Consider the following 27,611-nt stretch of genomic DNA (forward strand, 5'->3'; position numbering starts at 1 on the left):
GTTTTATTTCCATACCTTGCCTCCTTTCAAAGGCATGCCAGACGTTCCTCCTCCACAAAGAATAGAGGCTCACAAGCAAATTTCTCTGTTACTCCAAATAGGGGCCATTCAGCCAGTCCCTATGCCAGAGGTGGGCCTAGGATTTTATTCTCGCCTGTTCCTAGTACCAAAGAAAGGGAACACGTGGAGACCAATTTTGGACCTATCTATCCTCAACACTTATCTGGACATTCCCAAGTTCAAAATGTTGACGTTACAGCAGCTTTTACCTCTGCTGGGCAAAGATCATTGGATGGTAACTTTAGATCTCAAGGAGGCTTATCTTCATGTTCCTATCAGACTGAGTTGCAGGAAGTATCTGCGTTTTCGAGCTGGGAATTCTCATTATCAGTTCTCTGCATTGCCCTTTGGCTTATCTACTGCGCCCAGAGTGTTCACGAAAGTTCTGGCTCCAGTGATAGCTTTCCTCAGGTTAAAAGGAATACAGATTTATCCTTACTTGGACGATTGCCTGATTCTGGCTCAAGGAAAGGACGAACTTCTTCATCATTTACACTATGTGATAGCAGTGCTAAGATGCCTGGGGTATTCTGTGAACGAAATAAAGTCCAGTCTAGTACCCTCTCAGGACATGTGCTTTCTGGGTGTGAGACTGAATACAGCATCCCAGATGGCCTTTTTGACCCCGGACAAACAAAAGACTCTTTCCCTTTACTTTCATCAGTTGTCTCATCTGTCCAGGCTGACTGCAAGGACAGTCCTTCAAGCCTTGGAGTTCATGGCATCTTGTATTCTGGTGCTTCCCAATGCCAAACTGCATATGAGGAAGCTGCAATTGTATCTCAAAAATGTATGGACACAGCACTGCCAGGATTTGGACACTGTCATTCAAATAATACCTTGCATTCAAAAGGAATTTTTGTGGTGGGCTCAGGAATGTCACCTAAACAAGGGACTCTCTGTGACCCGGCCAGAGGCGAGTCAGATTCTAATGACAGATGCCTCAGACATAGCTTGGGGAGCTCATCTGAATGGAAAGTGGATACAAGACAAGTGGCCTGCCAGACTACAGCATCTACATATCAACTTGAAAGAGATGTTAGCAGTCCAGTTTGCATTAATAGCTTTCAAGGATTTACTTCTTCCAGGGCAGGTGTTGATTCTAACAGACAACACAACTGTCATGTGGTACATCAACAAGCAAGGGGAACACATTCTTATCCCTCTGCAGGCAAGCAATGATTTTGTGGGAGACTGCTCTCAGTTTACAGCTAAATCTTCAGGCAAGGTTTCTGCCAGGAGCACAGAACTCCTTAGCAGATGTGTTGAGCAGACAAATTATGGATCCCCACGAGTGGAAATTGGATCCTCATGTATTTCAGAAATTGACAGTGTCATGGGGAACTCCAGACATAGATCTGTTCGCTTCTCCACTGAACCACCAGCTGCCAAAGTTTTGCACAAAAAGGTTTCATCCCACAGCTTGGAAAGTGGATGCTCTTTCTTTCAATTGGAGCAATCTTCATGTGTATGCCTTTCCACCTCTGCCTCTCCTCCCAAAGGTACTACTGAAGGCCAGACAAGACAAGCCAAGGATGATTTTGATAGCTCCAGATCGGCCTCAACAGCATTGGTACCCATTACTGAGAAGCCTGGTACGGAAGCCTCCATGGCCTTTACCTTCGATTCCACACCTGTTGTCTCACGAGGACAGTCATTTGCTCAATGTCAAGCTTCACTCTCTGCACCTAACAGCCTGGCATATTCTGTTTTGAACCGTAGTGGGCCTCCACTTCCACAGCAAGTTTTGAATGTTATTTTGGAAGCTAGAAGGCCTAGTACAAGGAAAGTGTACGCAGATAAATGGAAGAGATTTTTATTTTGGAGTGCAGCAAAGGATTTTGATATTTCCGAGCCTAATTTAAGTGTGGCTCTTCAATATCTTACGGAGTTACTGGACAAAGGTTTGTCCTTCTCTTCTGTTAAGGTTCATGCTGCAGAAATTTCAGCTCACTATGATTGTGACCCACCATTGTTTTCTCATCCTTTGTTCAAGCAATTTCTTAGAGGGGCAAAGAATATAAGACCCCCACGAAGAGCTCCTACGCCTGCTTGGGATCTCAATTTTGTGTTGGAGAAACTCACTCTACAACCTTTTGAGCCTGCAGCTACTGCTGAGTTAAAGTTTTTATCATGGAAGACTGCTTTTTTGTTGGCTATTACCTCTGCAAGAAGGGTTTCTGAGTTACAGGCCCTTATGGCGGTTGAGCCTTTCTTAATTTTCCATAAGGATAGGGTATCTTTACGTACTAATCCTTCCTTTATGCCTAAAGTGGTTTCTAGTGTGGCTTTAAACCAAACTATTCATTTGCCTACTTTTTATGCAAATCCCCAAAATAAAGGGGAGAAGATTTTGCACACTTTAGATGTACACAGGCAGTTGCGATATTATTTGGACAGAACTAAGGGTTCAGGCAGTCTCAGCAGTTATTTGTTTCTTTTGCTTTGAGTTCTCAGGGCAAGCCTGTGTCAAAACAAACTATTTCTAAGTGGATTGGGTTTTGCATTGCTTTCTGTTATTCCCATCATGGCAAGGAAATTCCAGCTGGGATTAGGCCTCATTCCACTAGGGCTACTGCCACTTGACAGCTTTTTGAGGGGTGGCAACTAAGGATATTTTGGAGGCAGCTACTTGGAGTTCAGTGCATACTTTCTCTAGGCATTATCACCTTCCACTTTACTCTAAATCCAGGGCTGGTTTTGCCACTGCTGTTTTGCAGGTCATTTTGGAAGCTCCTGCTTCCTTATAGTTTAGCCATCCACCCTTACCTCTGCTTTGGGATTCTACCCAAGTGTAAGGACTGCAGCAATGTGAGATGAAGAACATAGTACAGTTTTGTACCTACCATAAATGTAGATGTTCGAAGATCCACATTGCTGCAGTCCAATTTACCCTCCCTCCTTCCCCTCTTGGAGGCGGTTGTGTGGGTTGGGTTGTTAATAGGGTGTATATTGTATATATTGTACATATTATTAGTGCTAGGATGGTTGGTTGTTGGTTTGCTGTCTTTTGGTTTTGACCTTTATTTCTAGGGTCTTCTGACATCTGGGGCAAGAAAAGACTGAGGATATGACGTCGGTCATGCGCATTTGTACCCTGACGTCCTGATGTCAGTCAAATGCGCCTTGACCGACGTCAGCCTTATACTTTGATAGTCGGGCCGACCGAGGACAGCGGACTACCCAAGTGTAAGGACTGCAGCAATGTGGATCTTCGAACATCTACATTTATGGTAGGTACAAAACTGTACTTTCTTTTATACTGGAAATATATTAATGTCAAAGAAAAACAATTGCGTGTGTGGTAGGCAAATTCCATATAATAAGCATTTACAGTGTCTTTTTTGCTTGGGGCCTGAATGTAATGTGTTAGAGTGTACCATTTGTCACGTGTTCTTTGCAGAATCTATGCAAAGCCATCTTTCCTCTCTAAATAGTTGTTTAGAAAATAAATGTCTGAAAGCACTAGAATGAGACACCTTCTCTGCTGTAGTTCCTGCCTTGGATGTCCACACACAGCTGAAGAAGAAAGCCAAGAAATTGAAGGAAAAGAATACAGATTCATCTTTCTTTACCCATTTGGACTTGGACATACCCAGTGAAGCAGTTAAAAAGTCAGCGGATTATCTGACCTGTGGGCATGTTCCGTTTCTTATGATCTCGCTTGAGTACGACACAGAACACCCTATGGGGCATATCCTGCCTGACTGGTATGATGTCTGTGAACACCTTTAAGATGTAACCCAAGCTAGTGATTTTAGAAGGACCAGATAGAATTCCTCTAGTTTTCTGATGGCAGTATTCTAGGGAAGGTCTATCCAAGTAGTTTCTTTACATACTTGGTAAGACCTCAGGAAGAGCTCTTTTCTCTTTCCCTCCCCATCCCAAATTGACCCCTTTCTATCATGATAACCTGCACAGAAAAAAGGGCAACAAATCTTAAAAAGAAATGGTAAGAGAAGTGCAAAACTGATTTCAAGGGAAGAAAAGGCCCTACCAAGACAAAGCTTATGGCTACCGCCCACACCCTGGCCTTTCAAACAATATTTCTTTAAATCTTCCCCTTTCAAAACAGATCGCAACAGATATGTGGGACTTAAGAATCATTCTAGAAGAATACACTGTACAGTAGAAATGTCTTCTTTTTCAGTACTATTTTCAAGTTCCACAAAACCAACAGCAGTTACTGCTTCCAATTCTATCAAATCTTTTGCTGCAGGGAGTGATAGAACCTGTTCTCTCAATCAAATTGGGATACAATTTCAATTCCATAGTTTTCCTATTCCCAAGGAAGGAATACACTTGGAAACATATTCTGGATCTGTCAATTCTAAACAGTTTGTTAAACATTCCATAATTCAATATGCTAACTTTGCAGAGCCTTTCTCCCCTTATTCTTCCAAATGCATTTTTGGATACCCTAAACCTCAAAGGTACTTTTATATTCATATTCCAATCCTATCCACCCTCTTCACCGAAAATTTCTGAGATACTGTGCCTTTAGCGTGCAAAGTGCATAACCCCAGTTGTGGCATTCCGCTGCAGGCTCCAGGATATCTATATATAGCTATACCTGGAAACTTTTTTTTCTAATTTAAATCTCTTCTCATTGCAAAATTCTTCAGGACTTACAGTTGAGAATAAACCCCTTTAAGAGTCTAGGATTCACTTTCAATTTCAGCACATCCAACCTTCTTCTTTCTCATTCTCTGGTGTTCCTCGGTTGCCAGCTAGAATCTTCTTTGGCTTTTTTCCTTCAGATAAGATTATTTTCGTAACAGACTTTCAGTCCCAGGCAAACTTATCTCTGACCACGCAAGAGAGATTCTGATAGCCCTGGTGAATATGGCGTCCACTATTCAGATGGTAATTGTATGGACTTTAGGCGCCACTGGGTATTCCTCGTGTAGTCTGGCATGAGTTCAACACCATCATCCTTTAACCTTCCCCATTCCTCTCTTACCATTTGTGAAGAAAAGGCTACATTAACGAGTCACACAAATAAACCTGAATCTGGGAATTCTGTCTAGAATTCCACTTCCTCTTCAGAATGTCTCAACAGATGCATCATACAGAGCCGGGCATGGGGTGGGGGCTTGCTGATATGGTTTCAAAGTGCAAGGAATTTGGTCAAAAAAGGATGAAAAGCAGCATATAAATATAAAATAAATGAAAGCGTTGATTGTGGCCCACCAGTCCTACCAGCTGTGGTGTACAGAAACTCTTGTGGTAAGGTGGTGTTTCAACAAACAGGTAGCAACAAGGTCTTACCCTGTGCAGATTTGCAGTGTTGCTTGAGAAATTGCTACTCATCACGGTCTCATTCTCCAAGCAATGTACATTCCATCCAAGCAAAACATCTTGGTAGATCACCTGAGCAGATCAAATGCAGACCCTCCAAGGATGGATATTGAACAGGGAGGGAACACTAGAGATGCTCAGTTCCAAGTGTTCGAAAACCACGGTCATGAAACTAGAGACTTGAGCACCTTGTAGCTTATATAGGCTGATATTCATGCTCAAACTTGTATAAGAGTTCTGGCAAGCAGCTGTGGGGAGGAACTGGGAGGGGATTTTTAGGTTTGGGGGAGAGTTTTATGGTAAAGGAGTGATACGGGAATTTACATTAAGGAAGCAAACTGGGATTCTAGTGTTAGGAAGGAGGAGCGTGTGTTTAGGGTAAGAACGAAGACTCTGGTTGGGAACTGGGTGGGAGTTTTAGGGTTAGAGTTTAAGTACTGGTAGAACTATATAGTTGTATAGTGTTGAGGGGACTACATACAAATGGGTGATAGGGCTAGTGAGAGTTCTAGTACTTGCTTTTTCAAGCAAGTGACTGTGAGAAGGTGTCATGAGCTACTAGCACAAGAGCAACCGTAGTAGAGCCAAGCAGGCAGATCTTCTTTCAGTTTGCCCACCAGTCTCTGAACCAACCTGTTCACCTTCCTGCATTTTTCCTAATCTTCAAAACAAAGGTGGAAACATTCCACATGTACTAGATGTACACAGACAAATGAGATTTAATTTGCCCAAGACAAAGGAAATTAGAAAATCTGATCAGTTATTCATCTCCTTTGATGGTAATAAGCAAGGTCTTCCAGTAACCAAAAATTTTCCAGATGGGTATCCCTTGCCATCTGCTTTTGCTATCATTTTCATGATAATTCTTTCTCTAGTAAGCTCATTCTGCAAGAGCTTTTGCTTCTTCAGGGCCCTTTTTGAACTCAAGTCCATTATAGATGCAACTACTTTACAAAACTGATGCTTTTATTAGGGCCGGAACTTCATTTGCTAGAATCCCCCCCCAAGGGTTGTTGGACTTTAGTTCAGTTCCTTTTACCTCCTCCCACTGTGACATTAAAACATTGGGAATCATCGTATTGGTTAGCATTACTGCAACGATAATCTGATGATGAACCTAGAATGTGCTATAACATTAGATGTTAGAGTAGATTGTTGCAGTATATACACTCTCCCTCTGTCTCCCTTTTATTCTTCCTTTCCATTTTGGCCAAGGTGGAGCACTTTCATTTGCTTACCATTCCTCCCCTTTTTGTCTCTATATCTTGAATTTATTCTCTATGCAGATGGCCTTAAGTTATCCTCCTGAAGCAAGAAAGCTGGGTATTTTGGCACCCTTGTACATCCCTTATGTAGCAGCAGACAGCCCTGCTGCCTAGGTCTAAGGCCGAACGAATGGTGCACATGGATGGAGTGCCAGATCTTTGGCATGCTGGCCTGATGTACATTATCCTTGACGGGATACATCTCATTGGTCAGTGTTACTGCAAAAATAATCTGTTTGAATGTCTGCTGTTTTGGTAAGCTGTTATGAAACTGTACATTGTATGATGAGAATCAATTTATCCCACTAAACTCTTGCCATCCTCACTTGCCAGTTTCCTTTAACTCATACACAATTGCTCTGGTTGATATAAAAAATGCATCTATATGCAAAACTAAAAGGACTAAAGACATTTTCAGTGTTTGCATTTTACTATCCATATTCATAGTCAAGAGCTTCAAGTTTCTCAATTTTTGTATTTTTTTAATCTCTTGCGACATACCCTTACCTGCCATTAACAGTGACCTTTTTAATCTATACACCTATATACTTCATCTCATCATATCTGCATATTAAATATGTTATTGCTGAACCAGTTCATCCTTGGGTATATAGTTTACTGCTATGGCCCTGTTTCATTCATCCATCTGATCCACCTGATGGAATAGGATCTACTTGGCTGACCCAATCCATCTGCCACAGTTCACAGCCTTGAGCTACTGAACTTTGCCCTCCTGTAATGCTCTGCACCCCAACTACATGTCTAGTTCGATCTGATCGAGTTTGCTGCCATTGGAAACGGAATGATCCAGGCACCACACAGCAAAGCGCTCTTTTTACTGTTTAACTCTATCTTTACACATACCTTGCATATCTTGTTCTATCTTGGTACAACTTGTTTCTCTCTAGATTCGGTCTTTAGTGATTTGTTAGCTCATCTCCTCTTGATGCTTAGTTGGCTGCCTAGCATCTCTCTCTTTTCAGCTTGTAAACCTGAAAGTTCACTGGAGAGAGCACAAGAGTTCAAGGATATAGTCAGGGCTATAGCACCCCCAGGAAGCTGAAACTGAAGAATGGAAGCAGCTCAAGTGTGTGTGTGGCTTTGTGTGTGTGTGTGTGTGTGTGTATATATACCTTAGGTTAAATATGCCGCCAAGCCAGGCTGGAAAATAAGGTACATAAGGAAACCTGGTGGTGGAATGCAGAAGTCCATGTTATCATTTAAAAAAAAAAAAAAGTATGCACGAAAAAGCAGCAGATAAAAAAGGCTAAGAAGGAGCATTTCTTGGCTAGCAGAGAGGCTGTAAGACCGGTTACAGTAACAAAGAACAATTTGTCTTTGTTGACCGGGTAAGTCCGACTGGGCAGAGACCATTTTCAGCCCAGGCCTGGGGAGAAAAGCTCCACCACAGTACATTTATATTAACAAGTGAATTTCAAACATTTCTCAGAAAAACAATTATGTTTCTCATGAAACAAAAATAATAATTACAAGACAAGTTTATACAGTAAAATATTTATATCAACAGTTAGTCTATACAGTTGTTTCAGCTGTAAAATCTTGCAGAAGTAAATGGTTTGTTACTGCAGGAGATAATCATTATTGTAAAGACGTTTAGTGTTCTTTCATTTCAGTAAAGAAAGGTTTGCAAGGAGTTGTAAGGAGTTAGAGAGGTATATTGAAGTAAGTTATAAAATAATGTAGGTGGGGTTGGAAGATTACAGTATTATATAAAAAAATAGTGATAATAGCATAAGACAAGAGTATGGTATAGGATTGTTTGTATCTACAATAGGTATACAGGAGATGCACGAGAAGGGTAGAGCCACGGATGGGGCCAGTAAGAAAAAGTGCAAGGTAAGTCTTTAAGGTGGAGGGTGAAACTGATGTATTAATTCAGATGCAGGAGGGAAAGTTGTTAGGGGTGAAATGATTTGAGTAGAGGAGGGCAAACATTTGTAATAAGCAGTCAGAGGTTTGTGCTTTCACTAGAGGTCTCAATCTGGTGATGAGCATGGCCAAGACTGGGTAAGGTATTGTTTGAGCAGAATTTTATAGCTTGAAAGTTAATCATTTTTACTTGCATAGGGATGGTGTTCCAGAGCTTGGAGATGCAACAGGAGTATTGCATCACAGGCAGTTTACCAGCTTCTGGAATGTGACTATGCAAAGGGCACAAAGAAACTCCTGTTGTTCATAGAGTTTTTATTTTCTTTTTTCTGGTTGATTTTCTCATTTTTTCCTTATTTTCTCAAAATATATTCTTTGCGGGCATCCAGGCAATGTAATGACTATACAGAAACTAACTGAATTTTACACAGATTACTAACTTTTGCTAACTTTTTTTCGCTTTCAGTTTTCATGCTAGGAGAACTCTACTAATCCTGCTGTTCAATGTGCAGCAATCTTGGAAGTCCTTCTTGGATTATCCCTTGATCAGGCATGCAAATGTTCATTCTGTCACAATCCATGCATTGCTTCTGTAGCTGGCATGCGCATTCCTGACAAAATGGCTGTTAGTTCCTTTTTTTTTTTTTTTGATGCTGTCATTTTTCCGGTCGTGATTTTGACCTTTTCATTGATTTTAGTTGCATTTGGTGTTTTGGGGAAGGTCCACTAGTGTCTATGTGACCATCAAAATACCAGTCATGATCTGTAACAGTATTAATTGCATTGTCTTGGGAAGTAGTATGTCGCTGATAGCATAAGTGTCAAAGATTAAAAACGGTCACTCAAACACTTGAGTAGCAGCGGTTGAGAAAACCCCCTCAGTGAGGGTAACCTGTTGGAGGCACATCATGACATAGGTAAAAATACAGCAATAGAAAATAAATAAACCATTAACATTTCTGTTGTTTTCATGCAATATGCATTTTCTTTAACGTTTTCTTTCACTTCAGCATTATATAAATCACTACAGTCCTGTCTTTCCTTAAGCTTCTAGCTTCCTCCTCCTGAACATTATCCTGCATGTAATTAATTCCACAAATTCCATTTATTTCTATGGAAGTTGCTCTTTCCCTTTTCTAAAGATCCCACTCCAGTGCTTTTATATCCTTTATGATGTTCAGTACTTCAATTACAGTTGGTTTACTGTTTGATTTCCAATTTTGGCAGCTAGTAGCATTAAACTTGGCAAGGTCTTACTATGTCTAGGGGATTTAAGATCCTGTGTCCCAGCTCGAGAGTCATTTCCTTATTTACAACTGCCTTCTCACCTAACATTTCTGACTTGACCCTGCAGATGATGTTTGTTCTGTCCACTTTGGCAGGAAATTTGCAACCTAAAAGAGAAGCATTCCCAAATGCTGTCTTGGTGATGAAGCATTCCCAAATGCTGTCTTGGTGATTAATTTCTGAAGTGTTGGTACTGTTGAAATCCCAGATCATCTAAAACTCTAGAGTTGTCCAGCCTGATCCCAGAGAGTGGTCTCTTGGGTCACCCCATTGTGGGTCTAGAGTATATGAAACTGAGATTTTCCTGCCTAACCCCACCCCCAGCATCCTTCCAGGCAAAAATTGGAGGAGGGTCCATTGGATTGTCCTGCACCAGAACTTGCAGCTTTAAGTTTAGACCTCAAAAAGATGTACAATATATTTTATGGCTTGATGTCAGTGCTGAGACTAGTGCAGGCCTATTTCCTGTTTAGGATCCATGTTCGCTAACACATGGCATGCAACAGGATGGTGCTCCTCTGCATGTGAAATCATATTCAAACTCATACTTTCCTGTAATTTTGAGGGGGGGGGTTGAAGACTTCAATATGTCAGTCTTCTACATGGAGTTTAGAGAATCTGAAGACCATAGCCTTAGTGCTAGATAAGGAAAAGGAGTCCTCACTACCTTCCAGTTCCTGCCAGATGGCCTATGGTTGAGACCATTGACAAACATGAAATCAGTATGGCTAGCCTTTTGTCCCTATAACTTCCTCTAGGAAACATCTTTGTGTCTAGGGAAGAAAGTGGGAGAGCCTAGTCATTCTAGTCAAGGGGGCCAGTATCAAAGATGCTGTCTTGGAAACCATGGAGGTTAGAAACTTGGACGTTCACTGTTTAACCACATCTCCATATACTCCTGTTTTGTAGTGACCTTGATGTTTGCTTGCAAATCAGGAACTCATTCTGTAACAGCTGATATAATTTAAAAAATCTTTAATTATTTTTTTTAATTGGGGGATAACTGTCATCACCATCATTAAGATTTTTCACCTTTGCTATTTTTCTTGTGAATATATTTCATGGTGTCCAGATGTATAAGGTAGTGCATATTAGTGCAGGGTGAATGAACTATGCATGCACCTAATTTATTACTGTGTATTTATGGTGTGTACTTCTGTGCATGTTTGCCGTCACCATTTGGCCTGGAATGTGACTGAAAATGGCCCACTGTTTAGGACCAGTTTGGTTACCTGAATAGAAAAGTAAGAAATAAATCCTTACTCTGCTGTGGTAGTCTGAATGAAGTCAGATGCCTCTGCAGGTTTCCTATACTAGAATTGATTCCTAATGTGCACTTTCTCTGTATGGTCAGTTCAGTCCAACATAGAGCCCAGACCCAACAGAATTGTGTCATCCCCCAGCAGACAATATCTGGTAAACAGAGATAGTCTTCTGCGACTTTGGTGCTAAGAATATTTGCTGTTCTTTTCAGGTCTATCATGCTAGCAATTATAATCTCATGGAGTATAGTTTCACTGATTTTTAATTCCTTGAATTCCCAGTCCCTGGATATTTTTTTTTACTTTAATAAGCTGTACTACAAGCAGAGTTGTCTCTCTTACTTGAGGTTATGTGACTGTTGATTTAAAATATGCAAGTAAGGGAAGTGTGGGTGTTTAAGGACCCCCAAATGCATAGGGTAGTGGTGTTTGCAAAGATGCCTAGTTGTGTTTCCCACAACTTTGGTAAATTTCTTGGATGAATAACTTATCCAGCTTGCAGGTTATTCACCAGTTTTTTTGTGCGCTGTACATTCGATTCACCTTTCTAGGTTCCACTCCATTTATGGACCAGGCACTAGAGATGTTTTGGTTCAAGAAGGATTTCAGTTTGTTCCTGTCATCTGTAAAGCAGGCACCTAAGTGGCCCACTCTGTTTTTGACTTTGAGGGCACTCTGGCCAAGGATGCAGATGGAGATATATTTTCAGATTCACCTAATGAAAAAAAAAAAACTTTTTCTGACACAGTTCGTAAAATGAAAGAATTTTTCAAATGCAAGGGAAGAGTGTTAATTTCAGGCACGGAAGAGATATTATGACCACTTAAACTTGGATTCCCCAAACCCCTAACTATTTCTCTATTACCAGGGGCATTGAAGGCTGCTTTTAATTTAGCTTGTACTTCGCCAGATTCACAGCCTCCTGCACCTAAGAAGCTTGACAGGCTGTATAAAATACTGGAATTCCATACACATTTCTGTTTAGGAATCTCTTGGCTGAGCCTGTTGTAATGTTTGTAGATAGGGATAGTGCGTATAAGCCTTTGACCTATTCTAATCCTGTCCACAATAGAAAAAGAGCAGCACATTTGGCAGATATGGGGAAAAGGTGTATACTTCCTCCATTCTGACTTTCATGCAGTCTTCTGCCAGACCCATATGGCAGAGTGTCTATCATTCCTATTTCAGACATTGACACAGAAGAAACTAAGTTTGACAAAGTGTTTTTAAGGGTTACTGCCATGATCTTTGTGATGCACAGACATGACTGGGTCAAGCTCCAAATTTTACCCATAGGATGTCAAGTTACAGGTATTGAATGCCTCCATAGAAAATAATTTCTTTTGGGGAATTCCATTGCAGAGATCGTCAAGATATTAGAGGAAAGAGTTGAGTTAATATGGGGAGAAATAGCTTTTTCTTTCATCAGTCCCTGGTGCATTCTTTACGAAACTTTTCAAATCAAGTCAACAAAAGTCCACAAGACAGCAATACAAAAAAGTGGCAATAGTGTCAAAAAAGAAAAGGAACGAACCCCAAGGGCCTTCCCATCATAACAAAAAGGGGTAACTACCTGTTGACCACTGTCTCTTCCTTTTCTCCCCAACCCGATCCTCCTTCCAAGCTAGTAAGTAATTTTTCTTAAGTGCATATCCGGAAGCAAATAAGAGATTGTTGGGTACTGAGAATAATTCAGAAGGGCTACAAATTACGAGTTTCTCTTCCTGTGCACTCAGTAATCCTTATTCTACCAAAAAGACTAATTTGTCCATTCAAATTCAAACAGAAATGCTGTTACAAAGGGTAGTAGAACTGGTTCAACCTTCCAACAAGGAAAGAGCTTTTGCTCATGGATTTTCACCTAAAAAGTGAAGTACTTTGAGACCAGTCCTGAATCTCAGTATTGAATATCTTCCTCAGTGAGCCAAAGATCAAAATATTAACTGTACATTCCATTTTCTTCTTCTGCATAACTCTCACTCAGTCACTCTGAGCTGCAAAGATGCATATCATCACATCCTACTTCACAAGGACCATGGGCAGTACTTACGATTCGTTGTTTCAGGGTGGCACTTTTGGTTGACATCTTTGCCATTTGGTCTGTCTACAGCTGTAAGGGTATTTGCAAAATGCCAGGCTCCAGTTATTGCCTCCCACAGATTTCAGGGAATCTGCATTTACTCCTTACCTGGATAATTGCTTCATCTTAGCAGAGTCAGCCCAAGACGCCCGAACAAAAACAGAATGTAGGTTTCAGGTTAAATCTCAAGAAATATTCTCTTATTCTGTCTCATGGGTTAACCTTTTTGGATGCCTTATTAATACCTCAGTTAGTGGTGGCCTATCTCCCTCCAGAGAAAGCCTCATTCTACCATCTCCATTTCATAGATATAGCTCACCTTTCCTCTTACACAACAAGGGATTTCCTCTGTAGATTCAAGGTTACATGGCATCAGCTATCCTTATGGTTCCTCTAGGCAGACTTCACATTAGGAGGATTCATTGATTACTCAAATGTCTGGTCCCAACATGTTTCAGGCTTGAATTTCATCAAAAAGGGACTTTGGTGGGCCAGACATGTTCAGCTAAGTCCTAGTTTCCCTGTGTCCATCACTATTCCAAGTCAGCCTGTCATTACAGATGCCTCAGACTTTGCCTGGATACAATTTCCAGAGGGATCAAAGTTCAGTGTATTTGGGACCCTCATTTCAGGAAAAAACACACAAACTTCAGAGATGATGACCTGTTAAGTGCAGTAAAAGCACTAAACCAGCTGTGGACTCCAGGACCACAGTTATATGATTGATATATACACAGAGATGGGGGGGAGCTTGGTTGCCTGGGAGCTGGCAGTTCAACAGAATCTGTCCTTTCAGGCAACCTAAGACCATGGCTGCCTGGGAGCTGGCAGTTTAGCAAAATCTCTTCCTTCAGGCAACCTAAGTTCCGTCTGAGCAGAACATAATTAAAAACTCGCTGAACAGGTCCAGGACATACCCTTGTGAATGAACCTTACACCCAGAAGTCTTCCAGAAGATTGTTCACCAGTAGAGTACTCCCCAAGCAGATCTGTCTGCTCTGTGCCAGGATAACTTGCAAGCAGGCCTGGAAATTGATGTTTTTTCTTTCTCATAGATGGGAATGTTCTTTTATGCCATTTAATTTCCCCATTCCTCTGATTACCATAGTCGCATTAAAGTTTAAGAAAGACTCTTCAAAGATCATAGGAGGTTACTAGGCCCAGGGCCCTTGCAAGCCTACAAAGTACAACCACTTTCCCCAAGAATATCAAGGTATTTAGTGGAATTAAGTCAACTTCTGTCCCTTTCCAAGCGGGACACAGGTGAAACTCCCAGGGTGATTTTGCGGTTCCCATCCAGTCATCCAAATTACACTTACAGGGTCAGCGAGGGGCTCTGCTTCACCTGAATTGGAAGTTTGTTCCAGAGGACATGTAACCTCTGTGAGACGCATGGCTCTCTAGCAAGTCCTGTTGATGCCACGTACTAGGTTGAGTTACCTAGAGCGAGTGCATCTTATACCATTTGATTTACAAATGTGCAGCATGTCCTTTAGAGCAGGATCTGCGATTGCTTTTTATGCAAGGCGGGGGTCACCTTTGAGTAGTCTGTAAGACAGAGTATAATGACCGTGATTTCATTCTGTCAACGTATGACATATGCTGAAGAACGTGAATTTTCTTTGAAGAAACCTTGGAGGTCTTTCCAGTTGTTGTAGGCGCCTGGTAAGGTACATACCAAAGATAACATTTTACTCTGTTATTGGACTGATGAGTACAGGGAGATTGTAAAGTTTGTTCTGGATGCATTTCCCTTACTTATGAGGTGGGTGATGTAGAAAGCCATTCTTACCACTGTGGAGATGTGGTGGTCAAAGGAAAGGTTGCTGTCAACCTGTATGCCCATATCTCTCCTCACTGATTACATACTTATGGTGGTTATTAATGCGGTAATCTCCAGGGACGTTACTGTTGCAGAAGGGGATGATGATGATGCATTTTTTTGCATTGAGTTTTAGCCCATTACTTTGGCACCAGTCATTTGTCTGTGTAAATCCCTCTTGTAGGATGTTGACATCATTGGAGGACTCAATGAATGCACATAGTTTGCAAGCATCAGGAAACTTTATCCGCCGTAGGCCTTTTGTTTCAGCCTGTGCATCCGAGAAGTAGATTCCAAACAATAGGGGCCCCAGCACAGATCCCTGTGGAACACCACTGGTTACGGGTCTGCCGGTGGAGGTAGTCACCAATTTTGACTGTGTTCTATCAATGAGCCAGTTTGCAACCCACCTGATAATGTGCAGTTTGATCTCTGTCTGGGTGAGTTTATCAATGATTCCTGAGTGGGGAATAGTGTCAAAGGCCTTGGCTAGGTCCAGGTAGGCCATATGTACAGAACTGCCTTCATCCAGGGCTTTGGTGATTGTCTCATAGAAGTCCATCAAGTTCAAGAGGCAAGATCTCCCTTGAATGAAGCCAAACTGGGTCGGCTTGAGCATTTGGAGGTCTCCTGTATCTTTGTTTATGAGGGCCATGATTATTCTTTCCATATCCTTGCACATTAAGCTAGTCAGGCTTATGGGTCATTAGTTCCCAGGGTCTGTGGAGGTGCCTCCTTTATGTAACTGGATGACAGTTGCTGTTTTCCATTCATCAGGTACAAAAACAGTGCTTAGACTGTGGTTAAAAAGAGTACCCAACAGTGCAGCTAGTTCCTGTTTTAATCTATTTAGAATGCAACCTGTGATATTATTAGGTCCCATAGAAGCTGTGTTTTTGGATTTGGAGAGAGCATTTATGACTTGCTCCTTGGTGATACTAGCTGGAGGTCAGGAAGTAGGAATGCTTGGGGGAATATGTGGCGGGAACAGGGGGGCGAAGTTTTCACTGAACTGTCAGCTAGCAGGTTGGCTGTTTTTGCGTTTGCGGGTTCAGTATATGTGTTGCCTTTAACAACCAGTTAAGCACAGATCTCTCTCTTGTGTTTGTGTGTGTGTGTAAGGTTTCTGACATAGCTAAAGAAGGCCTTATTAGTTATCCTTGGTGAAGGAGGCTAATTTGGATTCATAGTTAGCATTAGCATGCCTTACAAGGTGCCTTATTTGCTTGTTTAAGCCGAGGAGGGAATGCTTCCAATTCTGAGACTCTTCCTTCTACTCTTGGACAGCAATTTCTTTCTCTTATTGTATAACCTGTTAATGGCAGATGTCCACCAGGCAGGCTTGTTCTTTCTTGAGGATCTTGTTTTGATCCTATCACATACAACTGAGTCCATACATTTGTATAGAGGCATTGTTGTAAATCCCAGTGTTGGTGTCCATGCCAATGAGGGAAGTGGCTGTGAAGCTATTATTAGATTGTAATTGGCTTTGGAAAAGTCTTTTAGTCTAGTTGCTGCTAATGGGGGGATCAGATGTTATTGTTACTTCTATTGAGACTGATTTATGATCAGACCTCACTAGGGAGGGGGCCGCATACATGAGGTGGTGCTACGATCAACCATGTTAGTGAGCACGAGGTCCAGAATGTTTGAGCCTCATGTGGAGCATCAACCAACTGGTCCAGGGCATTGGAGTTGAAGTCCAAGAACTTTTGGGCAAGTCTGTTAGTACACTTGTAATTTATCCAGTCTATGGATGGATAGTCATTCACCTAAAACCAGGGTGTTTGGTTGTATCTTGAGCAGTTCAAGTAGATCCAGGTATGCAGTGTGGGTATAGTCATTCATGGAGGGAGTCTGTAACTGGGATTAACTTCGAGAGGGGTCTTAATCTACAGTCAGTTGGAGCTGGATTAGTTCAAGGGAATCATTTTGTTTAACCAGTCTGGAGGTGTATTTATTTTTGATGAATATTGATATTCTATCACCTGTAGTTCTCACACTTTCAGTTTGTGGTTTGAATGTGTGGAAGGCATTATAACTCTGTATACCTGGAGTGCTTTCCGTGGCCTTAAACCAAGTCTGTGTGATTGCACGGATGTCAGCATCTTCTGAGGGTGGGGGCTGCTTTCAGTGAGTTCACTTTTAGGTTTATATTCCTAGCATTCAGCAGCATAACCTTGGGGGTTGCTTTTTGAAGATATTTTTATGTCTGGAATTTTGTTGTGACACTGCCTAAAAAGGCTCTATGGAGGAAGCAAGAGTCTTAGCCAGTAACCAAAGTCCCAGAGGTGACAGATGAAGGCCATCTCTGGAAAAGCAGTGTGGTCTTTCTCTCATCTCATCCCAGGCTGGGTCTACATTAGAACACCAAAGTCTTAAAACTTTGAATGTTCTAATATCGACCCCTATTCAGCGAATGCTTAAAATATCGAACATACAGAAGAGCAAATTTTTTCCCAGGGAAAAAAATTTGCTGTTCTGAAACACATACAACACAAGCACACCAAAAAAACAGCAGTCCACACAAGTACACTTAAAATCCTACAGCTAACCCTACACTAAACTGTACATACACTACTATCTATCCACTTACCTTAACCCAAACCCTAACCCTAAGGTCTGTCACTATCGTACACTCACCTCACCTGCGTCCTAACCCCCAACTCACCAACCCCACCCTAACGTCCGTCACAATCGCACACTTAACCGACCCACACCATAACCCTCACGTCCACACAATCGCACACTTACCTAATCCCGTCCCATAACTTTCCCACCACAGTGCTGAAAATAGCAAAGCGACAGAAATGGCCAACCAAATTCTTTCCCTAGGAAAAAATTTGGTGTTCTGCAGCTTCGCTATTTTCAGCGTTCGCTGAATAGGGCTCGATATTAGAACATTCGAAGTTTCAAGACTTCGATGTTCTAATATAGACCCTCCCAGGCTGACTGGATCCCCTTAGAATGACACCAGAAACTAAGCCATTTGATGAAGTCAATCATTTTTTGTTTTTATTGTGGTATCATCATCTGTGAAGGTAATACGCTGCTCAAGAATGCTCTGGTAGTTTCTGTTTTGGCCCACACAACATTATTTCTCAGTTTTTCATGCACACAGGAACAATTCCCAAAATGGTTGTCTCCGGTTGTATCTACTGACGCAGGACCAAGGACTCATATCCACCCCACCATCATTGGGTTATACTTTACTGTACAGATCCATCCATCCACAATCCCTTTTTCCCATTTTAGCATATGGGGTTGGGGTGTCATTTCAACAGTGACAATCATCTGGAGCTAAGGTTTACACCGCTGGATGGCAACAAGGTTTTAATCCCCTTCAGGCACCCATTTTCAGAGGGAGCATGGCAGGTATTAAAGGAAGCTAGAAAACCTGGAAATTGTGTTTGGCCAAATGTAAGAGATTTTCTAGTTGGTGCTGTAGCAGAGGCCAGGATGCAACTTAAGTGAGGGCTCCAGTTGTTCTCCAGTATCTGTGTGATTTGCTGAAATCATGCCTGTCTTTCATGTCTATCAAAGTGCTTCTTTGGCTATTTCTGCTACTCTGCTTTTAGATCCTGCCCCCATTTTTCCATGTTCTAAGTCACAGTTCTTGAAAAGAGTTTTGTATATCAGATTATCTAGGAAATGGCATCCCTTTCTGGAGTTTTTTATTAGAAAAACTGACTCTGTATCCAATAACTGGCTAGGCTTAAAATGGCCTATAAGGGCAGTTAGCCTAGTACTAACTTATGAACCTAATTGAATGAGCAGCTACTATTTCTCCAAAGTGTTCTACTTAGAAGATGGTTTTACTTATTGTCCTGACAATGGCTAGATAAATATCTGATTTGTAAGCCCCTTGACTTCTCAAACCATTTTGTTTTTTTCACAAAGATATGGTCACTCTTAAAACCAAAAACTTCCTTTATGCCTATGGTTGTTTGAGCTCATCTTGAAGCAATCTATTCATTTCCCCTGTATTCTTTCTTGACCCTAAGAATAGAGACCGGGGAGTTCATAGACAACTGATATTCTACCTGAACAAGACAAAAGATTTTTCATAATGTCAGGCCAACTTTTTATTTCCTTTGATGGTAACAAAAAAGGGCAACCAGTTTTCAAGCAAATTATATCCAAAAGGCTCTCTCAACTGTTCATTTCTGCTCTTCTCACTATGGAGCACCTATCAGAATGTCAGGCCCCACTCCACTAGAGCTGTGGCTGCTTCTGGGACCTTTTGGAAAGGGCTGGATTCTAGAGCTATTCCAGAGGCAGCAATTTAGTCCTTTGTGTACATTTTCAGTAAGCACTATGAAGTCGACTCCTTTTCCAGAGCCAGAGCAGAACTTGATGGATCTTTTCCCACATGTTTTCAGGACTGTGGTACTCTGGTCCTGCTTTCTCCACCCTTTTAATCCAAGCTTTGGCAATCATCCTGTATAACTTTAAGCCGCTGCAATGATGATCTAATGATGAACATAGTACAATTGTGTAAGTAAACTTACCATAACAGTAGATGTTCGAATAGATCACTGTTGCAGTATTAACGCCCTCCTTCCACCCCCACCCCCATTCTTTTACTTTGCTTTTTACCCCTTTTTTCTGACATGACATAGGTAGATATAATTGACATTTCTAGACATAACTAGTCATTTGGCTATAGCTTCCTTTTCTGAGGCAAGAAAACTCTGAAGTTTGGTGCCCATAAGTCCTTTTTATACCAGCACACTACTGCACTTTAGCAGGCATATGGCGCATGAGGAAGGCACACAGAACCTTTAGTATACTAGCTAGAATTCCAATATCCTTCTCATGATATGCCCCATATAGCTTTATGCTACTGTAACAGTGATGTATTTGAGCATCTACTGTTATGGTAAGTTAATTACACAACTGTACTATGTTTTGTTTTGAAGGCAGTAGAGTGAGTAAGCACTTTTTTTTTGTTTTTGTTTTTTGTAGGGGGTCCAGATAATCAGGTTCATTTTGAAGGTTACCAAGTATCTAATCAATGCATGGCATTGGTCCGTGATGACTGTCTTTTGCCCTGTCGTGATGTGCCTGAGCTGGGATATGTAAAGGAGTCCAGCAGTGAGCAGTATGTCCCTGATGTATTCTACAAAGTAAGTGTATTTGGCTGCATGCTTTATTCTTTTCCTTGGCATTTTATTGCAGTATAAAGGCATGACTGTAAGTGCTGAGGGTTATTGTTTCCTGTGTAGCTGCTATTAAAGGACAAATTCTGGTCATTTCTGTGGCATGATACTCCATTATTACAGTTCTCAGGCAAGTGTTAGTAATAAGCAAATTCTTAATGTTTGATCCAAGTTAGAACTACCTTAACAGATATTTCTTGTCCTCTTAAAAAATATAACCAAACCATTTTAAAAGGTGTCAGTAGTTCTAATATTCTATAATTAACTGGTAAGACTGCCCCATATATGAACAACCATTCAGATGAATCGGTGCATCTTCCTACAGCTAGCTGTTTACTTGACCCTTAATGAGATTTCATTTGTTCCAAGTTAAAGTAATGTGATGTTGCCAGTGGTTACCACCAGTATGATAAACGGGTAATTCTGTCTAAAAGCCATGTATCATAACTACTAGCACTTGTCGCTCATCTGGCCCGGATAAAAAAGATAAATGTCTGTGGGTTCTGTTCAAGCAGCTGTATTATGTACAAGCACATCAGGATTGAGGCTTAATAACTTTAACTTAGGTAAATTTATAAACCACTAGCTATCCCACTTGTACATGTTCACACTCTGGCTGCACTCAAAATGGCACTGAAGCTAGCACATGCTTACTATTTATATGCACGTGCTGTCCTTGGAAATGCTTCTTAAGGGTACAACACACACTATTCTACATCCTCCCTCTTTGAGAAACAAGTCATGCATTATTGACAACATTAGTTGACATACAATTGATACAGAATAATTCTTTGCCATGCATATAGACAATTCTGTCCAGGTTGCTGTGTATTTCACACTAGGTCTTGGAAATATGACCAAATCGTGTGACATAGAAATTAGAACTAGGTCTAGCAATTGGGACTGCCTCTGCTGAATGTTTAACTTTGGAGACATCAGGAATGGAAGTAGGAGTTGAGATACGTTCTGCAACAGGAACATTGTCTGGATTACTCTGAGATCTAGTGTCTGTATCACAGGAACAACGCTGCAATATCAATTCTGATACAGGAAGATGTCGGCGATTTCTGCTGTACCCCACATCCTCATATTCCACGAAATAGGATCTTTGCTTTGCACATGTACTTGTTACATGACCAATCCGGTCGAAACCTTTCATTATTTATATCCTCACTGTCTCTCCTCTCAATGGATGAAGAAATCTGCTCAGTTTATCATAGCTGGACTTCTGGAAAGAATGCTTTCTGAATAGTTTGGCTTCGATTGTTCTGTTTTTGTTAGCTTTCGGCCTCAACAAACTGGAACTGATAGGCAATGTTGTTCTGGTTTGCCTAGATGGAAGTCTCTGAGCAGGCAAGCCAAGTATATTGCCACAGGGTATGTTTCTGAGATTGAGTAAATTCAAAAACACATCGTTGTTATCACGCTTTGACTTCTCTAGTAATTGCTTTGCACTCTGTATTGCACGTTCAGCTAGTCCATTTAACTGTGGGTGTTCTGAGCTACTAGTAACATGTACAAGTCCCATTGTTTTGCAAATTTCTGAAACAGTTGACAGGTAAATTGGATACCATTGTCAGATGTAAGCTTCTGTGGACTCCCATGGACTGAGAAATGACGTTTCAACTTGGTGATAACAGCAGTGGATGTTAGGTTAGGTAGTATATCAATCTCAAACCAGTTTGAGTTGGAGTTTACCAACACTGAGTAATGCTGATGTTCTTTGTGTTTCACTGTTGCAGTCATTACATTAGGGTAATTTGCCTGCAGATAGCCCTCAGTCGGCCTGATTAACAAAGTATTGGGTCCTGCATCGGTTGCTGTCCCTTCTTCCATGACGTCAGGTCGTCAGGGGTATAAAATATGCAGCCGACACCATTACATCAGTCTTCCTTGCTGTGCGGTGCCCGAAGCAGTTCGCAAGTGCCGGTCGTCCGACTCCTGAAATTTTCATTTTTGAGTTTCAGAACCGAAGTCTTCAACTTAAAACTAAGTACCCTGTTGGGGAAACTTTTTCTTGTTCCTTACCGATGTCAGTAAAAGTTAATAACTGCATTACTTGCAGAAAGCAAATACCTCATAAAGATTTTCATTTGTACTGTATTCCTTGCCTAGGCCCTGACCACGACGTACCTTGCTGTCTGTTTTGTGCTGTATTTAATCAGCGCACTGTCAGTCGTTGGTACATTTTTGCCTCTAAATATTTCGGTTCTCAATTTAATTATCCAAAAATGTCGTCAGTCATCCGACTACCAGGATTCTGAAAAAACGCAAAGATAAAGACAGAGACAGGCCATCGAGGTCCAAAACTGCCGATGATGCTTCTCCTAAGCCAGTTCGCCAGTAGTCAGTGAGGCGCTTTCGCAGCCCCTGATACCTGCTACTTCTGATTCGCAGGCCTCTACTGAGACCCATTCAGAGTCCGGTATGCTGCGAGATGCCTCACCTATGGAACCAGCGGATGTCTCTGCCTTAGATGGGTCTGGAGCTGCTCTGCACGCACCGGCTTCTGAGGGTGTATTCAGGCCTACAGACTTGCATATTAAACCGACCACACCTACAATTCTAAGACCTAAATCTCGATCTATGTCTAAAAAAACGACGCCCAGGCCACAAGTTCAGGCCCCTATGCCTAAAAAAACAAATGATCAAAATGACTGAATATCTAATTACTCTAATCAGGGGGTAGTCAACCCCCCCCCCTTCTAAGAGGCCTAGGGGCTGAGCTTGACTATGAATTTTTTGATCAGGACTCTGTTTCTTCAGACTCTTCTAATGACCTGGATTTGTCCATACCTACTTATGAGGATTCTGATGCAGAGGATTCCATTCCCTTTGCTTCTCCCCCTGAGGACTTTTCTTTTGGGGAAACTTTACATACCTTAAGGGAGCATTTCCACTGGGGAAAGTCAGGAATTTTCTGATTCAAAAACGAGGTTTAGGGATTTCCTTCTTCTACCTCAGCATAGGCCTTTGGCTATACCTCCTGTACTAGACATTGTTGATGATGTGTTTTCGGAATCCAGTATGGCCCCTGATTCCCTACCTCCGGCTCCTAGTAAACCTGACAGATACTACAGGGTTCCTGAGTCCCACAACTTCCTTTTCAAAAATCCTGTTGCAGATCCAGAAACCATTTCTCAGGGGCCCAAGGGCATTAAGGCTTCTACTGCTAAAAATCCTACCCCTTCTGATAGAGACTCCAGGGCGCTGGATAGATGGGGTAAAAAAGTTTATACTTCTGCAACCTTGGCAATCAGGGCTTTAAACTGCCAATTTCATATGTTAAAATATCAAAAGCATACTATTGGACTGTTTAAACAGAAAATTATGTTGATTTCTGACTGTGTGGAAAATAAAGATTTACAGGATTTATTGCATTCTGCTGAACAGGTTGGAAAACATACTTTGCAATGTGGTTTTGATTCTTTAGAGGCCTCCTGCAGGGCTGCTGTTACTGGGTCTGTGCTTAGAAGGCATACTTGGCTTAAGGAGCAATCTCTGCCTGATCATGTTAAAGCAAAATTGTTGGATGCTCCTTTAAATCAGGACCGCCTGTTTGACAATAAGGCTGAAGAAGTTCTAAAAAAGATGGAAGATAAAGCTAAATTTATGCAAACTGTAAAAGATTTCTTACAAGTGCAACCTCCAAGATTTAGTAGGCACTAGCCTACTAAGAATTGGTCCTTTCCAGCTCCTTCCAGATCCTCTCAAACCCAACCCAGACACACCAAAAACACCAGATTTCAGTCCCAGGGGACTCTCAGAACTATGTAATGGGGGGTGGGCTTCTACTTCCAAATCTGTAAATAAGACACCCCCCTATGGTAAACAGTCTCAATGACTTTCTTTTAAAATTACCAAGCACTTAACCTTTAGCAGCCCCTTTGCGGGGGAAAGATTGCTCTTCATACAAAAAACTGGGAACTCATAACCCAGGACAAATGGGTTTTAAATAGTGTCTCAGGGATAAAGATTTCATTTCCACATGTTGCCAACACCAAATGGGTGGCCAGACCTGCCCCCCAAATCAGTGGGCAGAGGCTCAAAATCAAGTACTTTCCCTCTTAAACATGGGGGCTATTCAGCTGGTACCAGAAGAGGAAAAGGGACAAGGTTTCTATTCCAGACTTTTCCTGGTACCCAGAAAAGACAAATCATGGCATCCAATTCTGGACCTGTCTATTCTAAACACCTTTCTGGACATTCCAAAATTCAAGATGCTAACTCTTCCAGTTATTTCCTATGCTAGGCAAAGATGCCTGGTTGGCAACTCTAGATTTAAAAGAAGCATACCTGCACATCCCAGTCAGGGAATGTTGCAGATGATACCTACGCTTCAAAGCAGGCTACTTGCATTATCAGTTATCTGCACTGCCCTTTAGCTTGTCTACTGCGCCCAGGGTATTCACAAAGTGCCTGGCTCCAGTAATTGCATTTTGCAGACAAAGAAATATTCAAATATATCCATACCTGGATGATTGTCTATTTCAGGCAGAAAACCAGGGCATACTCCTAAATCATCTGGCATTTGTAAAAAAAAAGTTTCTAACTTGTCTGGGGTGCACCATAAACAAAATGAAATCACAACTGGTACTCTCTCAACAGATTACATTCCTGAGTGCAAGCTTGAATGCAACTGCCCAGATGGCTTTCCTCACGCCAGAGAAGCAAATTCATTTGGTAACTTACTTCAAACAAGTGGCCACAAAAACCTTGCTATCTGCAAGACAAATACTGCAAGCCTTGGGGTTCATGGCCTCCTACATTCTTCTAATTCCATATGCAAGACTGCATGTGAGGAAACTACAGTGGTACTTAAAATGTCTGTGGAGTCAACATTGTCACAGCCTGGAAGGTATGATTCCCATCATACCTTGCCTATGCCTGGAGTTCCTATGGTGGGCAGAGGCCTGCCACTAAAACAAGGGACTGTCATTCACACTACTCCCTGCTGCCCAAACCCTAACTACAGATGCATCAGACTATGCATGGGGGGCTCACCTGGCAGGAAAGTGTATTCAGGTCAAATGGAACTCAAATCAAATGCACCTACATATCAATCAAAAAGAAATGTTAGCTGTACAGAACATTGACAGCCTTCAAGGAATACATTCTTCCAGGACAACTAATAGTAAAGACGGACAACTCCACAGTTATGAGGTACATAAACAAGCGGGGGGGGGGTACACATTCCTACCCCCTCTGCAGACTAGCCATGGCATTGTGGAGAACAGCCTTGAGCTACCAAGTGCATCTGCAAGCTCAATTCCTGCCAGGAAAATTGAATACACTGGCAGACGAACAAGCAGAAAACTCATGGACCCACACGAGTGGAAACTGGAGCCACGGATTTTCAACATTTTGACAAGCAAATGGGGGAGCCCAGGCATAGATTTTTTGCCTCCCCCCAGAACTACCAGTTGGACAAGTTTTGCACAAGGACTCCCCACAAAAAAGCCTGGAAAGTGGATGCTCTGTCCTTCAGCTGGAAAAACCTATCAGTCTTCGCCTTTCCCCCTCTGCCTCTGCTCTCCAAAGTTCTGCTAAAAGTCAAACAGGACAAACCAAGAATGGTTTTGATTGCTCCAGACTGGCCACGTCAACACTGGTACCCACTCCTGTGCAGTGTGTCACTAATATCTCCATGGCACCTGCCTCAGACACCTTCCTTGCTGTCTCAGCAGAAGAACCAAATTCTGCACCCTCAGCTTCCAATATTGAATCTTGCAGCCTGGCTAATCACTTAAATTCACCCTTAGCATCCCTCAGCAAACCTGTGATGGCTGTCATCTTGGAGGAGAGAAGACATAGTACTAGAAAATCTTATGCTGACAAATGGAAAAGATTCTGTGCCTGGAACCAATCTTTAGGGATGAACACAGCAATGCCCAATTTACCTCAGATTTTGCAATGGAAAAGATTCGGTGCCTGGAACCAATCTTTAGTGATGAGCACAGCAACGCCCAATTTACCTCAGATTTTGCAATACTTAACTGAGATGCTTCACAAGGGCCTGTCTTTTTCCTCTATTAAAATCCACGCTTCAACTATTTCAGCTCACTATAACACAGAACCACCCCTCTTTTCTCATCCCCTGCTGAAGCAGTATCTCAGAAGGGCAAAGACTTGAGACCACCCAGGAGAGCTCCTACTCCTGCCTTGGACCTTAACTTTGTTTTGGAGAAACACACTCTACCTCCTTTCAAGCCAGCTGCAACTGCAGACTTAAAATTTCTTTCTTGGAAAACAGCCTTCCTTTTAGCAATCACTTCAGCTAGAAGGATATCTGAATTACAGGCCCATATGGCAGTGGCGCCTTTCATCATTTTTCATGCGGACAGGGTATCTCTGAGGACCAGTCCATCTTTCATGCCCAAGGTGGTTTCCAGTGTGGCTCTTAATCAGTCCATTCATTTGCCAACCTTCTTTCCCAATCCACAGAACAAAGTGGAATGGATTCTGCATTCTTTGGATGTGCGCAGACAACTTAGATTCTACTTGGACAGAACTAAATTTCGAAGAAAATCTGAACAATTGCTAGTAGCATTTGCTGCTGGGGCAGAGGGGAAGGCTTTTTCAAAACAAACCATTTCTAAATGGATAAGTCATTGCATTCATTTCTGCTATAAGCACCATGGAAAACCTAGCCCCCAGGGGATCAGATCTCACTCCACCAGGGCTGCATCTACTTCTGCATCCTTTCTCAAAGGTGTTCCTACCAGAGATATTCTAGAAGCTGCTGCCAGGAGTTCTGTACATACTTTCACCAAGCATTATCATTTACCAATTTTCTCTAAATCCAGAGCTGGCTTTGCCACTGCTGTCTTTCAGGGCCTTATAGCTGGTCCTAATGCTGTATAAATTCCTCCTCCCAACCATAGCTTTGGGAATCTACCCAAATGTAATGACTGCAACAGTGAAACAAGAACAACATAGTACAGTTGTGTACACTTACCATAAATGTAGATGTTCAAGTGTTTTCATTGTTGCAGTCCTAGTTACCCTCCCTCCAGCCCCCTGTTTCTTCTCTAACTATACCTCTACTTTCTTTTACTGTGCTTAAAACCCTTTTTGGTGTATTTGCTTTTGGTTGGAGGTATATTTTTGTGTTTTTAATTTTATTTGCTTCCCATTTGGGGGGCACCTGACATCTGGGGCAAGAAAAACTGATATAATGGCGTCGGCTGCATGTTTTATATACCTCTGACGACCTGATGTCATGGAAGAAGGGACAGCAACCGATGCAGGACCCAAGACTTTGTTAATCAGGCCGACTGAGGGCAACCTGCCAGTAAGATTACCCTAATGTAATGATTGCAACAGTGAATACAGTCAAACATCTACATTTATGTTAAGTGTACACAGCTGTACTATTGTTCTACTCCAATATATCAGTTGCTACTGTTGACCAAGGTAGTTAAGGAACTTGACTTAGCGAAGTGGTTCTTTTTACAAGTATGGTTAAGTACTATTGCATAC

At 41.8% G+C, this 27,611-nt stretch overlaps 1 protein-coding gene across 1 annotated transcript in view; it reads left to right on the forward strand.

Moving 5' to 3' along the window:
• NPLOC4 (NPL4 homolog, ubiquitin recognition factor) overlaps window positions 1–27,611 on the forward strand; it is a 1,702,928-nt gene that overhangs the window by 1,172,012 nt on the left and 503,305 nt on the right. Inside the window, exon 12 of the mRNA XM_044085045.1 lies at window positions 19,936–20,096. Within this exon, the coding sequence (XP_043940980.1) occupies window positions 19,936–20,096 (161 nt within the window). The remainder of the gene's footprint in view (window positions 1–19,935; window positions 20,097–27,611) is intronic.

This window comes from Protopterus annectens, chromosome 10.part0 (genome assembly GCF_019279795.1).
Source record: "Protopterus annectens isolate FY-2018-M chromosome 10.part0, PAN1.0, whole genome shotgun sequence".
Taxonomy (NCBI): domain Eukaryota; kingdom Metazoa; phylum Chordata; order Ceratodontiformes; family Protopteridae; genus Protopterus; species Protopterus annectens.